General features: G+C 46.3%; 1 protein-coding gene across 1 annotated transcript in view; it reads right to left on the reverse strand.

Annotated features, from left to right (window-relative positions):
- Positions 1 to 15,053, reverse strand: part of SHPRH (SNF2 histone linker PHD RING helicase) — an 884,400-nt gene that overhangs the window by 424,012 nt on the left and 445,335 nt on the right. Inside the window, exon 12 of the mRNA XM_078648685.1 lies at positions 4,798 to 4,961. Coding sequence (XP_078504811.1) covers positions 4,798 to 4,961 — 164 coding nt within the window. The remainder of the gene's footprint in view (positions 1 to 4,797; positions 4,962 to 15,053) is intronic.

Genomic DNA, 15,053 nt, shown 5'->3' on the forward strand with positions numbered 1-15,053 from the left:
AGCTAGTGATTTATACAAATCAACGTCAGGGTCTCCTGATCTAGTAGCCCATTTAGCTTCTACTGCCTCCAGATCATCAGGGAGTGTGTCTATCAAAACTTTATATATGTTTTTGATTTTTATCTGGGGCTGACACATGGCCTCTATTAGAATAATCCTGTTCATGGAGATCCCCTCTTCATTGATTCGTTTTAAAAAACTGGTAAGCTGTTTATATTTAAAATGTGTTTCAGCTGCTATACCATATCGTTGCTGCAACTCAGAGAACAACAGCCTCTGTTCAATTAAATAAAGATCTCCAACCTTCAGGATTCCCTTTTCCTCCCATTGCCTACCCAGTTTATCATAAGCTAATTAGGGAAAAAGAGGAGATCGCCACAGTGGTGTATATCTGTTGTACTTTGATATTTGCATGAGCCCTACCATTCTTCTCCATATTTTCCAGATTGCTATTACAATCTTGAATCTAGTCTTTTTGTAATAGCTGGCCTCTATCTGTTGAAGACGTACTCCCTGTGCAGTTATCCCTATGGTTAGCTCATATAGCAAGGGGAGGTCTCAGTTTACATCCTGTTGTCTGTCCCCAATGCCTGATGAGATCACGAAAGCCATTTGTTGTAAAAACATTGCATATTAGTAGTATCTAAGATTGGGAGCGGACCATCCACCTCAATCTTGTGGTAAATGTAAGGGATCGTCAAATTTTTGATTATTTCTAAACAAAATTGCTAAAAATACTATCCAGTTTCTTTAAAAATAAATCTTCAATTTCTAGAGGAATGGACCCTTAACATATATAGGACCTTAGGGAGCATAACCATCTAGAGTATATTGCATCGTCCTATAAGTGATAGGTGAAGTCTAACTAAACACTGTAGATCCTTACTAATCTTATTTATCATCGGTAGCATATTTATTTTCCAGATGGAGTCTACGTTACTGCTAATCTTAATACCGAGATAGATTACCTCATCTAGTCTAAAATCTGGGATTTCCCTGTGTTCAACAGATAGCCGGATTTGCGTCCATACTCACGGGCTAATTTCTGAATTTGAGTAATTGCTTTCTCTGGGTCGGTGGTTACCACCGCCAGATCGTCAGCATAGGCCATTATCTTTGAGTCATAGCGGTTGCGGATGACTGGCTTGATTATCTGATCTTGAAAAATGTGCTCTATAAAAATATCAATATAAAGGGCAAATAATATAGAAGTGTAGGGGTAACCCTGTCTTGTCCCTCTTGCAATGTCGATAGAGTTTGATTCTTGACCCATTATGTTTAGTCTTGCGTATGGTCTATGATACATTGCCTGTATAGCGGTTATAAAGCCGGGCCCAAACCCTCTCTGTACCATAGTCGCCCACACATATTGCCATGAGACGAGGTCAAATGCCTTCTCGGCGTCTAGGAGGATCATAGCCATCTTCTCACCGGTTGTCTCAGTTATATCAAACAGGGCTACAGCACGTCTGATATGGTCTGTTGTGCCTCTTGTTGGTATAAAGCCATGTTGCCATGGTAAGACTAGATGAGCTATGATCCCCCCAGCTGAGTCGCAAGAATTTTTGAGTACTATTCAGTATCAACATTCATGAGGGATATGGGTCTGTATGATGCAGGGTTATCAGAGGGTTTCCCAAGTCTACTTGCTTTCAATGGACAATAGTTTGTTTAAAGACCTCCTCTAGTGAACACATGCATACGCTCGGGTTAGCGCTCTAGTTTTTCGCTGACCTGGGCTTATTTAGGGAGGAAGTGGGTGACGCTGCTTAGTGAATGTGATGCTGTCCGTGGCAGGGACAGTTACTGTCGCTGGTTAATCTCTGGGGACAGTCTCAGTGCGAGGGGGTTAAGGGGAGACTCACGCTGCAATATTGAGCCATTTATTGCATGAAATTGCTGGTCAGATTGTAACGTTTTTAAATGTGTATGCAATTTTAATAATACTAAATGTAATATTTGTTGCGAGCTTGCTTGGCTCTTAAGTTTTTAATCCCTACCTGCTCCCTGATCCCGCCCCGTTCCGCCGCGTCCATTGTGGGTGTTTGAGCGGAGGGTGAGGAACCCACCACTTCCTGACTCACCAGCGCTCGGGTTAGCGCTCTAGTTTTTCGCTGACCTACCCCTATTTAGGAGGATGGGTCACCGACCGCGACAGGTATTTGATTCTGCTTTAAGCCAGGAAGCCCCTCCGCTTAGTAAGACTCTCACGGTAGCTTGAAAGGACTATGAGGACTGGGTAGTTAAGGCTCTAGATAATTTGGCCCCTTGGACACATAAAGCCCCAGTGCGCAGATCTAGATCAGCTCCTTGGTTCAGCAAGGATCTGCGCGCAGCTAAGGCTAAATGTAAGGTCTTAGAACGCCTTTGGCGGAAAGACTACGACCCTGTCCGCAAAGATTCCTATAGGAGCAGTCTGAGGGAATACCATAGTCTGATAAGAAAGGCCAAGAGGTATCATATAAAAGAGGATTGATTTATCTGATAACTCCTCCAAAGAGCTTTTCCTAATCTATAAGGAGTTAACTTCTCTTACGGCGACAATGACAAAAGATCCTCCTTCCATTGAGTTGTGTGAAGCCATTGCTGACCACTTTGTGAGCAAAGTGGAGAAGATCTATGAATCTTTTCAGCAGAGCTCAGCCGAAGACATCTCGGCCGGGGAGACCTGTCATGGGCCTATGAAAACTGGTCGTCTCATGGAATTTAAGGTCCCTCCACGGAAGGAGTTGCCAAAAATAATTATGGGTATCCATTCTGGATCTCCTATGGATGTCGCCCCTGCTAAGATCCTCAGAAGTCATCTACCTCTTTTGAATGATTATATAGGCAACCTGGCGACTCTGTCCTTTCAAGAAAGTTTGGTGCCTGAAGAATGGAAACTGGCCCAGGTTGTTCCCATAAAAAAAAGCCAACATGAGTATGACTCAGTTGGATAATCTCCGTCCCATTTCCCTCCTACCTTTTTGCGCCAAAGTTGTGGAGAAATTGGTTCATAACCAACTAGTTACCTTCGTGGAGGATAATCTTCTTCTTTATTCCTCCCAATCGGGTTTTAGGGCGCAGCATTCCACGGAGACTGCCCTCCTGTTTTCCACTGAATTACTCCGTCGCAAAGTAGATGAGGGACATACAGCTGCTTTGATACTATTAGACCTGAGTGCGGCGTTTGACACCGTGTCACACTCAGGGCTCCTTGCTCGCTTAAGTGAGATGGGGATAGCCGGCCCAGCCTATGAATGGATGTGCTCCTTTTTAGCTGACAGGAAATTCCAAGTGCACTGCCCCCCATTCAAATCCACACCTCGTTCTCTCAGGCAAGGGGTTCCACAGGGCTCTATATTGAGCCCCACGATGTTTAATCTATACATGGAGCCCCTGGCACGTCTGGTAGAATCTTATGGGGTGGATATTGTGTCATACGCAGATGATACTCAACTGGTGGTCACTTTATCTCATAATCCAGTTGAGGCAGCCGAGAATCTCTCCGCTTGTCTTGTGGCACTTGCTGGCTGGATGAAGAAGAACTGTTTGCGCCTCAACGGGAACAAGACAGAACTTCTAATAATCTGTTTGTCTCCCTCGATCTGGCCATCAGCTTGGTGGCAAGCGGATTTTGGTACTATGCCATCCCCCTCTGATGCGGTGAAAAACCTGGGTGTTTGTCTGGATTCCAATCTTTCATACTCCCAACATGTTGGAATGGTAGCCGGGAAATGCTATGGCATACTAAAGGTTCTCCGCAAAATTCTAGATCTTCTTCCCATCAAAGCGCGGAAAACCCTGGTACATGCCTTAGTTACCTCCCATCTCGATTATGGGAACTCACTTCTCTGTGGAATCAGTAAAAAGGGCCTAAACCAACTCCAATGTGTCCAGAATGCGGCGGCTCGATTGGTCTTGAACCTACCCAGGAAGTCATCTGAGAAGCGAGCTTTACAAACCTTGCACTGGCTTCCCATGCAGGAACGTGTTTGGTTTAAAACCATGTGCATCACCCACCGCATAGCACATGGCCGCGGCCCTGTCTATCTCCAAAACATGCTGACTATATACCGTCCCAAACGATTGCTTAGATCCATGGGCAGCATGCAGTTGGTGGTGCCCCGTATCCGCAGAGCGCGGATGGGAGGGCGGTCTTTTACGTTCCTAGCCAGTAAATACTGGAACGATCTTCCTATTGAACTTAGGATGGAACCATCTGAACTACGGTTCAGACTGAAACTGAAGACATATCTGTTCCCCAAAGTCTAGTGATTGTTAATTCCCTTCTGTCTTTTCTCCTTCTGCTTGGTTTGTTTTGTCTGTCTCTCTGTGTAACCAGGCGCTTAATAAATGTTTTTATTATTGTTATTATGCACAGGATGTTATTAGAAAATGAATGTCAGCTGTTGCAAACGGCTGGATGGCACTTTGCACATGGGGGAAACTGCAAGAATTGTGTCAACATATTTAAGTTAAATAAGAAAAAAGAGAACTCTACAAAGAATCACCTAAAAAGGTACGCCAACGTGTACATTAATAACTTGCAGCAAAAACATTATGCCTAAACCTCTGCCACTGATGAATTACCTGATAACAGGTCATTTCTGACAGCGGGAACTGGCAAGGGTGCAAATCTGTTCAGGGGAAGGGACCATCATGGAATTCACATATATGATCAGGACTGCACAACTACATGCATTAACATTTTTGAAAAATAGTTTCTGGACTTGTCAGCTAAAAGGGAAGTCACACATTAATTGGGATTGTAGAAATATTTTAAAACAGAGCTTATTACCACTTATTAGTACTTACTTGGTCAAGCACATCTTTTTTTGCTGAACGCCACATTATCCGAGCAATGATTTGGTACAAGGGTTGAGGATTTTTCCGGCAGTAAGGTCGATATAAGAGCTGCTCCCACCAGTGCCTGACCCAAAAAGGATCAATCCCAAGAAACAGTACAAGTCCATACAAATCTAGAAACAATTAGTAAAAGCAATGAGAAACAGGTTATCCCTACTTTCTGTAAAGAGTAAAAGAGTACGTGTGTAACAATAAAACATGCCACCTTATACACTTTAACTTTTCACACAGTCTTTCCACATTCCAAAGCATCAGGCAACTTCAGAACACATTCCTCCACAGACCCCAATGAGGGAGCTGCTGCATAAGCAGTAGAGCTAGCCACAGAAGCTAGGCAACAAGACAGTCAGAGGACCATATGATGTGTGATAAGTAATGCTACCTAGGAAGAGATAAAGCTCCCAATAAACATAAGTTAAATTTCCTATGATGCCACATGCCATATATAAGACTATAGATTCCTTTGGAAGCAGCCACCGACCCTTTCCCCCCATGCACTCCCCAAGTTAGGAGAAACAGGGATCCTATGGGTCATGCTTAGGTGCACCACAATCGATTCATATAATTCACAAGGGTGCAGCTAAACCTTGGAATAAAGGAGGCCCTGTTTAAAAGCAGTCTTTAAAACGTGTTCAAACGCAGTCTTTAAAACTTACTGATGTTCTTCTTTAAGAATTGCTCATCTGCAATACTGGAAAAGAAGAGTGGATTGGCTTCCTGTGTGACCTTTCAAAACTTGATACAAGGGCACTCTCGGGTGCCTTTACTTGGTACAAACAAACATGTACTTAATTCCAAGGATCTTCCACCAGTGTTAGACAGGGAGGAAAGGCACATGAACAACAGGCTTAAAACCTGCATACCTTTACCAATTACCCCATTCATTTGAAGCTATATAAGAGTACAAGAAATGGCACACAACAGATAGCCAGTGCAGTGGACACACGTCAAAGACAGGGAAGCTGGAGAGAGTAAATAGGAAAGAGACGAAAGTGGACAATGGAATCTCAAATGGTCCTTCAGACATCATGCAAAGAGCTTTAACTTGTTTAAATCTTTCTTAATCAAAAGAGAGACTGAAGAATATTTGCATGCCACATTCTAGGAGGCAGACAGAACCGGACTATTCCCAGTATAACAGGGGGCTACAGGCACTTTCAGGAACACGTTAATTGGTTGTACCTTACATTAAGGTTGGTTGGGTAGGTGGGCCATTGGGAGGATTGAAACTGCTGAAACTGATATGTATCTGTGTATGCCAAACCACATACTATGTATACTGTAATGTTTTGCTGAAGCATGTGTTTAATGTTTAATAAAAAGAATTTTAAAAAAAATAATTCTTGGAGGCAAAGTAACACTCAGAACTGGTTCCATACAAAAGGCAAACGAAAAGCTAATATGGTGGACACATTGAGATAATTTTACTACAGCCAGCAGAAGAACAACTACTGAGAACATGCCCATTAAAACACTGGATTCTCCAAACTACAGAAGTTTAGTACACCCATAGCAAGAGATGGAGATCCTATCTGAGACACAAATGTCTTCAAGGTCCGAAAACATCCCTAAATAAATAAAACCAATCTACTTTCTCTTAAAACATACTCTACTCCACGCAACCATAAACCTTATTGGTATGTTACAAAGTATTTACAAAATGGTGTGGCAAACAGAGTAGTCCTCAAGCCAGAACCTATGCTGGATACAGTAAAGCACAGCATTGCACAGCAAAGCTTAAAAACAATGGCAAGGGGAACGAGGGCTGGCGGGGAATGGAGAGGGATGCAGGTCTCTGATGCTCTGCTCCACATCATCCTAATCAGCTACTATCCGTACCTCAACTCAGTCCCCAAACAACCAGAGGGTACCCCTGGGGACCGGCCTGTACCTCCAAACGCCCTATCGGGCAACCGAGATGAGTATATAAGAGCATCCGCGGCTGGGCTTGGACAAGCCATGCACTCCCGCCTGCCTTCTTGGATCCCGGGAGCAGCTGCACAGCCTTGGGAGAAACGCTGGGGCCATCCGCATTTCAAAATTAACAAAGGCTCCCACTAGGAGTGAAGCGAGATCAGCAGAGGTTGCACTCCTGGGACTGGTAAGTCACCTGCTTGAACAGCCGCACCTCCTAACATTGAGCCCTGTGACGGAAGTGTGGTAGGCCGGTTTACCACACAGGGGTCCCCCTTATAAGCGTCATCCGCTCCAGCCACCAGAGACTGTCAGGTTTAGCATCAGAATTGTCTGGCAGCGGAATCAGCCCAGGCACACGGTGGTCTGGGGCACAGATCTGGACCACAGCGGAGGACCTTCTGGGCAGAGTGACTTATTGATCCACACCTAGGGGAGCTGCACAAGCCTCCAGCAAGCTGCGGGAAACGGGAGTCGCTGCAGACAGGTCTCATGGCCGGAGGCTGACCTAGGAGGAGGCGGGAACACCCACTTCTCAATCTGGACCCTGTGAGACAACTCCAGGAACATATGAGGGGCCCAACATCCTGAAGCCCACCTGCAGCTAGTAAGACGCCCCCGCAACATCAGACCAAGCCCAAATGCCTCTATTGCCCATGATCCCTCGACTGGAGAAGCCCTTCCTTGCCCCCGGAAGCATTATTTTGCAGCATCAAATCTAGGTACCTGATCAAAGGGACCCGCCCACCCTGTACAACAGTGGAACATAGCATAGCACAGGGCTGACATGCTTCCCATTCCACAGAATCTGGCACATAGAACCCTATTCTCAATATCACGTACGTAAGGCGCCTCGGATATTCTCACCCGGGTCCATCTCTAGAATGACACAGAGGAGATAATGCATAAGGCCAAAGGGAAAGTGGAAATCATTTCCAGGGGCTCAACTATCCAACTCGCCAAAACCTAGCATCAAACACCCTCACGAAATGTAGAGACTTCAAAGCTGTCATGGGCTTAGTTAAGGGAGCACAGCATCATATACCAGTGCAGGCACTGATTCAGTAAAATCGTCGCCTGGAAAAGAACCATCAGAGAAATACGTTCACTACTGGAGGCCACAAAACTGTTAGGGATCACAGCAGAAGTGGACACCAATGACAGTGACTTGAATACCCCGAGCAAACGACCTGACTGGCGCGACGAATGGCACACAATCACCCGGCCTTCCATGCACCGAGGCGGCAGGACACGATTCCTCTGAAGCAGTAAAACCAGAGGTCATAATTGAGTGAGATGACATTTATAAAGCGCGATGGCTACCCGGAGGCCTCTAAGCCCTACAGACGGGTACAGGAGACAGAACAGTGAGAGATGAATACAGATCTAAAAGACCAGGTTTTTAGGAGCTTTCGGAACGTGAGCTGATTGGGCTCTCCGCAAATGAAGTTGCAGGGCATTCCAACCGATGGCAGCAATTTTAAGAAATGGCGCGCCCACCACATCTAGCTCTCCTTATTCTTGGTTGTAGGGAAAGAAAATAGGCAGTTGAACAAAGGTCCCTCCTAGGTTAATAAGACTACCGTCTTTTCCCCGTGGATTGGAGATTATTCTTTTAAAGCCCCTACTTGGTTGAATACACCATGGGCTAAATCGGACGGAATAACGACTTAGTGGACAGGTCTACACTAGCGGTTGGGATCTTCCCACAAGCCTCAACACGCATATCTTGGAGAGAATGAGTATACGAATATACAACAAAGGGAAAAAGGGTGACTTTTTAACGTTGACGCTTTTGGAAGCTTTGCGTTTTTCTCTCCTTGGGGACCTACACCTGTTAACCTACGGATACCAGCCCTTAATCCGGGAGTGATATCATTAATCTGGACAAACAATATCCAGACTTTGTGTTTGTTTTGTATATTTTTTGAACATACGCGATTCCCAATTGAAATCTACTTAATTAATTTTTTGGGAGCCTTGAAAAAGTCGCGAATGGCGACGAAACACGTGTCGGCTGTGGCTGAATCAATGTTATTTACATTGTTATGACTGTGACTACGCAGGACTTAAGTCAAGCCTCATACCAGGGAACCAAGGCGATGTCAGCCATGCTCAAAAAAGTCACTGAACTAGGCCTGGTTGACATCTGTTTTTTTTTCCAACTAAGCAATAGGGACTACTCTATCATTCCCACGTTCACAACTCATACTCTAGAATCAAACACATATTTATAACCCACTCAATTCTAAGACAGATGGGCTTGGTGGAGATGCTTGATATATCTGTGTAGGACCGCGAACATGTCGAGCTGCTCTCTGGTCAAGCGGCCACTGGCCTCAACTAGACCAGAAACGTTGGATCCTGAAACCCAACATCGAGAGACCAAGTAAACAGGGTGACCGTAGCGATAGCCATTATGGATTATTTCTCAACCAAAAAACCCTGATGTCTCTCTGCACGTTATGAGATGCTTTCAAGGCAACAATATGAGGCACCCTCATTACACTCAAAATTGACAGAGCTAGAGAATCAGACTGTTCAAAAGCAACCTGACTGCTGAAATAAAGGTGCTCGAATGCCTGAACAGCCAGAACCCCTCCAGGGCATCCCATAGAAACCTCGGCCTACAAACGCAGCCTACTCAGAGCACACAAAACAAACTGCACTGAAAGCTCACTATTATAACTAAAACAGCACTTCTACAAGGGAGACAAGGTGGGGACACTCCTTGCATGCAAGTTATGCCTCCAACAGGCTAAAGCCCATATGGCAATCGTCAAGGGGTGGGGCAAGACGGCACCTGTGCAACAAGAGAACCAGCAAAACAGAAGGCGTTCCAGGACTTCTACCAATCCCTTTACAAACAGGGCAGTGAACACCCACAAGACATTCAGGCTAAGTTACAAGCATGCAACTGGGCGCCTATATCCCCCATACACCATGACCTCCTAGAAGCACCAATAGACCCTGAATAAATCCGAGAGGCCTTTCGGACACTCCCCGCCGGGAAGGCCCTGGGACCGGATGGCCTTCTTGTATAGTTCTACAAACTCTTTCTGCTACCAATCCTGGACAACCTCACCCCCCTCTTTAGCTCCTTCATACCCGACACAAGCTTAACCCCCACGTGCTAAGCAGAAGTGGTGCTTATGCCGAAACCCGGGAAGGGCCTTGCCATATGTACCTCTTACTGCCTCATAGCAATACTTAATACGATACCGAACTATACATCACAATTCTCACCCAGCGCCTGGAACTACTACTTCCCAACCTAATCGACCCAGACCAGGTAAAATTCATTCGCAACGCCAGGAAGCTGACAACAATAGACACCTGTCCCACCTAAAAGAAAAAGCGCACAAACACAATAAACCTTCCCTGCTTCTGTTCTATCTCTAGATGCAGAGAAGGCTTTTGATTGAGTAAGTCAGGTCTTCTTGAGGAAGGTCCTGTAATAGATCACAGTGGGTCCTAAGATGGCGTGTGCAAGGGAACTAACCACCTTCTAAGAACACTCAGGAATCTGAAACCTTTCCTACCGCAAGCAGATTTCAAGCAAGTGGTCCAAGCGCTTGTCCTACCGAGACTTGACTACGGTAGTGCCACCCTATGTGGACTCCCCAAAAACGCTTTGGCCCCCCTAAAGGCCTCTCTGAACGCAGCGGCCAGATTGATCATGGGCACCAAGGATAATACACACATCTCTCCGGTTCTAAAATCACTAAATTGGCTACCCTATGAAGCTTGAATTCATCTGAAGATTGCCTGCCTTTCACACAAAGCCCTCCACTTCAAAACCCCTACCTACCACGCACAAAAACTAAAACTATCTGGAGAAGGTAGATCGTCAAGGAGTGCTAATTCCTTCCTCCTGAAACCACGGACCTTCAGCAAAAAAAGGACTTGCCACCGAGCTTTCTCGGGATTTGCTCCTAAAATCTGGAACTCTCTTCCACCCGAAATTCGGAGGATCTCTTCCAAGGCCGCCTTCAAATTGGAAGCAAAGAAATTCCTCATGAAGAAGTTCTTACCTTAATAGGAGGGACATTATATATACCTTTCTTGTACTTTATTTTCCGCCCGAAAGGTGTCGTTCATTGTATAGCATGATTCACCCTTGTATATGATTTTTCTTTCCCAGCGCTCGTGCACCCAGGATTGTAAATGTTTATTAGCTACTTACCACTTGATTCAATGCTTAGTATAAGCCCCATATAACTCATGTTTAGATTTTACTATATTGGTGACTATTATTCATGTTTGATTATTCACTTAATACCCTTATATCACCACGCTACTTCATATAGCCCCTTTGTCCTCCCTGGACTATAATTGATTTGTTATGCGTGAACTATTGATCTTATGTCTATTTTACTACCCATGTTTGACTCAAGTTCTGATTGTTACCTTCCCTACAACTGTAAAGCGCTCTGATATCCTTCGGAATCTAGTCCGCGCTTTATAAAACGTTATAAATAAATAAATAAATAAATATAATCATAGCAGCCTAGGCGATTCCTTCTACCAACATACGTCTTAATGGCACCACTTCCCTTCCCCCCGTTCCAGATAGAATGGGACGTGAGAAGGGGATACTCTCTGTCTCCTCTACACGTCGGCCTCGTGGACGAGCCACTGACCATACAAGTGAGAGCTTTCCAGTGGATCGCGGGGATTTCCTTTGGAGGCAGCACCCAATAATTCTGTACGCAGATGACTTTCACTTCACACTGTCTAACTCCGTGGGCTCATTACCGGCAGTGGTATGGCTGCTTGATAGGTTTTAGAGAATCTTAGGCTTTAAAATCAACAAAAGAAATCCAAGACCCTCAATCTCAACATCTCAAGGGACCTAGTCCCCTATGCTCAAGACCCTGGCCCCATAACACTGGGCGTTCAATTCCATTCGATATCTGGGTCTAAACCTAAAACCCCATCTCGAAGGCTGGACCAAAGCAAAATGGCCTGCTTTCCAACGCAATATCCTGGAGGACCTCCAGAGACGGAAGCCCCTGTACATCTCCTGGTTGGGAGACATTGACATGATCAAAATTACCGTACTACCTAAGGTGCTGTACCTATTTCATACCCTGCGCACCCCAATACCTGAGGCTGACATCCAAAGTCTCCCAAACAAACTGTTTACTTTGGGTGTATACGAAACCACTACTCTCCAACAAACTATTGATACTCCCATCCTCGAGAGGACGCCTCTCCTGCCCCAACCTGGTGTAATATTACTGGCCAGCACATCTCCGATACGCATTGGAATGGGTAATTCGGAAAAATTAAAAATCATGACTACATAGGGATCACACGATGGCCAGCAGATCACTATTGGACCTAGCCTGAAAACTAAATAAAGACCGTCTCAAGAGTGCATATATAGCCACACCCACAAGAACTGAACTCAAAATATCTTTTCTTAGGGATCGCAGTCAGCGCTGCCCCTGAGGACCTGTCGCAAAAACAACAGTTGATGGACAGAATGCAGAACAATGTCATACATTCACCTAAGTACACAGATCTGGGGCTAAATCCATTGTTTTTTGCTCATCATACCATTCCAGTTTGAACCCAGCCATATGCAAATCAGTCTTGACCCTGTGCCTCATGGGAACAGTCCAGCCCGAACTGCCAAGCCAGGTCCTCCTTGGACTGGATACAAGCATCCTAGGACCGGTTTCGGGGTTTCACCCGTCTTCAGCCAGGATAGCTGACGTGGCCCAAAAGTGTGTCCCATGCTCACCATGCCACTGGAATCAAGCTATCCTGGCTGAAGAGGGGTGAAACCCCGAAACCAGTCCTAGGATGCTGGTTTCCGGTCCAGGGAGGACCTGGCTTGGCAGTTCGGGTTAGACTGTTCTTTAGCCCACACTGCCACCCCAGTTCAGACATGGCTATATGCAAATCAGTCTGACCCTGTGCCTCATGGGAACCCAGATCTTTTGACTGGGTGTGAGTGTTTGATTGGTTCAGATGCTCCGTCCATCACCAACCCCTTTTGTACCGCTTTTGGCCGCCATAAGTGTGGCAGGGTATGCTCAGACGTGAGTCCCTTGCTCACTTTGCCACTGGATTCAAGCAAGCCGGGCTGAAGACGGCTGTAATGCCAGAAACCGGTCCTCGGAAGCTTGTTTCCGGGCCAGGGAAAGCATGGCTTGGCAGTTCGGGCTGGACTGTTCCCATGAGGCACAGGGTCAGACTGATTTGCATATAGCCATGTCTGAACTGGGGTGGCAGAGTGGGCTAAAGAACCGTGATGGATCAAACCCAGATCCTTTGACTGGGTGTGAATGTTTGATTGGTTCAGATGCTCCGTCCATCACCACCCCTTTTGAACCGCTTTGGCCGCCATAAGTGTGGCAGGGTATGCTCAGACATGAGTCCCTTGCTCACTTTGCCACTGGATTCAAGCAAGCCGGGCTGAAGACGACTGTAATGCCAGAAACCGGCCCTCGGAAGCTTGTTTCCGGTCCAGGGAAGGCATGGCTTGGCAGTTCGGGTTGGACTGTTCCCATGAGGCACAGGGTCAGACTGATTTGCATATAGCCATGTCTGAACTGGGGTGGCAGAGTGGGCTAAAGAACGGTGATGGATCAAACCCAGATCCTTTGACTGGGTGTGAGTGTTTGATTGGTTCAGATGCTCCGTCCATCACCACCCCCTTTTGAACCTAATGGGTAGGGCGGTGAAGGCTGGTGATTTTCGACCTTGACCCCTTACCCCCAAACCTCTAATGACATGGCAACCCTGTTAGGGCCTTTACCCAGCCCCCCATCCCTGCTCCTTCCCCCCACCACAACCTTTCAGCTATGCCATGTTCTTAAACGAGAAAGTGCCACCATAACCCGGGGTGGGATTGGACTATATGCTTTGCACAGCCAGCATACAAGTAGTAACCTCCCGGTCCAGGACTCAAGTGACTTGTGGCAAGGGAAGAAATGCACAAGGGAGTACCTCTATCTAGATCCACCAAACACCACTGAATGTGAAATGGTCAGCCAGAGTGTGAAAAAGACTGCTCCAGGATACAAACATGCACCGGAGTCTGATAGAGTCTGTGTTGCACCGGCACCTGCCATGCAGTGAGTCCAGCTAGCTGAGCTGCTTCTGGTGTTTGCAGAAGAGCCAAGCCACCCATGTACAAGTGACCTAAATCTGTTACTGTGCAATGCCGCAAGGACTGGAGCTGAAAGTTAAATAACCACAGGCCGTACCAGCCCCTATGGGCCTTGGTGTATGAGGCAGCTTGCTGACATGTGGGGGTGAGACAGAGGAGGTGGCTAGACTGATAACCATCCTACTAGTTTCTGTGGGACATTATAATGAGCATCTTGCCCGTTGCCACTGATGCCCATTACACCCAGTCCGGCGCCACAAGGATGACTTGGGCCCAGTCGCTCCTGATCTTCTTCAGAATCCTGGGCACGAGTGGTATTGGAGGAAATGCGTACAACAGGCCTGAGCGCCACACGCGACGAAACGTGTTACCGAGCGATAGCCGCCTTGGACATTGCGTGTTCTCTTCGGAGGCGAACAAATCTAACCACGGTTCTCTTCACTGCTGAAAGAGACCTTGCGCCACCTCCGACTGGAGATGCCATTCGTAATCCGCTAGGCATCGCCCGGCTGATATTGCCTGCCCTGGCGTTCAGTGAACCTGCCAGGTGTTGAACCACCAGGGTTAAGCCCTGATGTTCCAGCCATGTCCAGAGATGCAAGGCCTCTCGACAAAGGGTCAATGATGAGTATTTTTCAATGAAGACGAATCCTTCAATAATAGCAGTCCCCAAAGCACTTCTATAGATGGGCTTATGTAGGTACAGAACACCATATTGAACATTCATGATTCACAGGTCAGCATGACAGCACCGCTTTTGATTAATACCAACTCCAGAGTTCCTCATTACCGCCTTCATACACGTCTCAGTGTACCATCAACACAGTAACAGTGCACAGAGTGCCAGCCTTCACTCTCACTTGTGTACCCGGATGCGTGTCCTTGTGAGTATCTCGTTTTCCTTTTCCTCCTTCACCCACTGTTGGCACGTAGACCTCACGCGGCTGCACATTCTACCCGTCAGATGTCCCTAAATCCATAGGTCCTGATGAAACCCTAGATCACGTATAGGGTCGAAACATCGTTGACAACAAAAGAAAGCGTACCATTAACAGCGCATATTATTGTATATCGCTGCTGTATATTATGTATGGAGTTGCTAAATGGTCGACTTTTTTGAATACCTTGGAAACCTTGTAAAATACTGTCACAATTATGTCACCAA

The sequence above is a fragment of the Lissotriton helveticus genome, chromosome 6, assembly GCF_964261635.1.
Source record: "Lissotriton helveticus chromosome 6, aLisHel1.1, whole genome shotgun sequence".
NCBI lineage: Eukaryota > Metazoa > Chordata > Amphibia > Caudata > Salamandridae > Lissotriton > Lissotriton helveticus.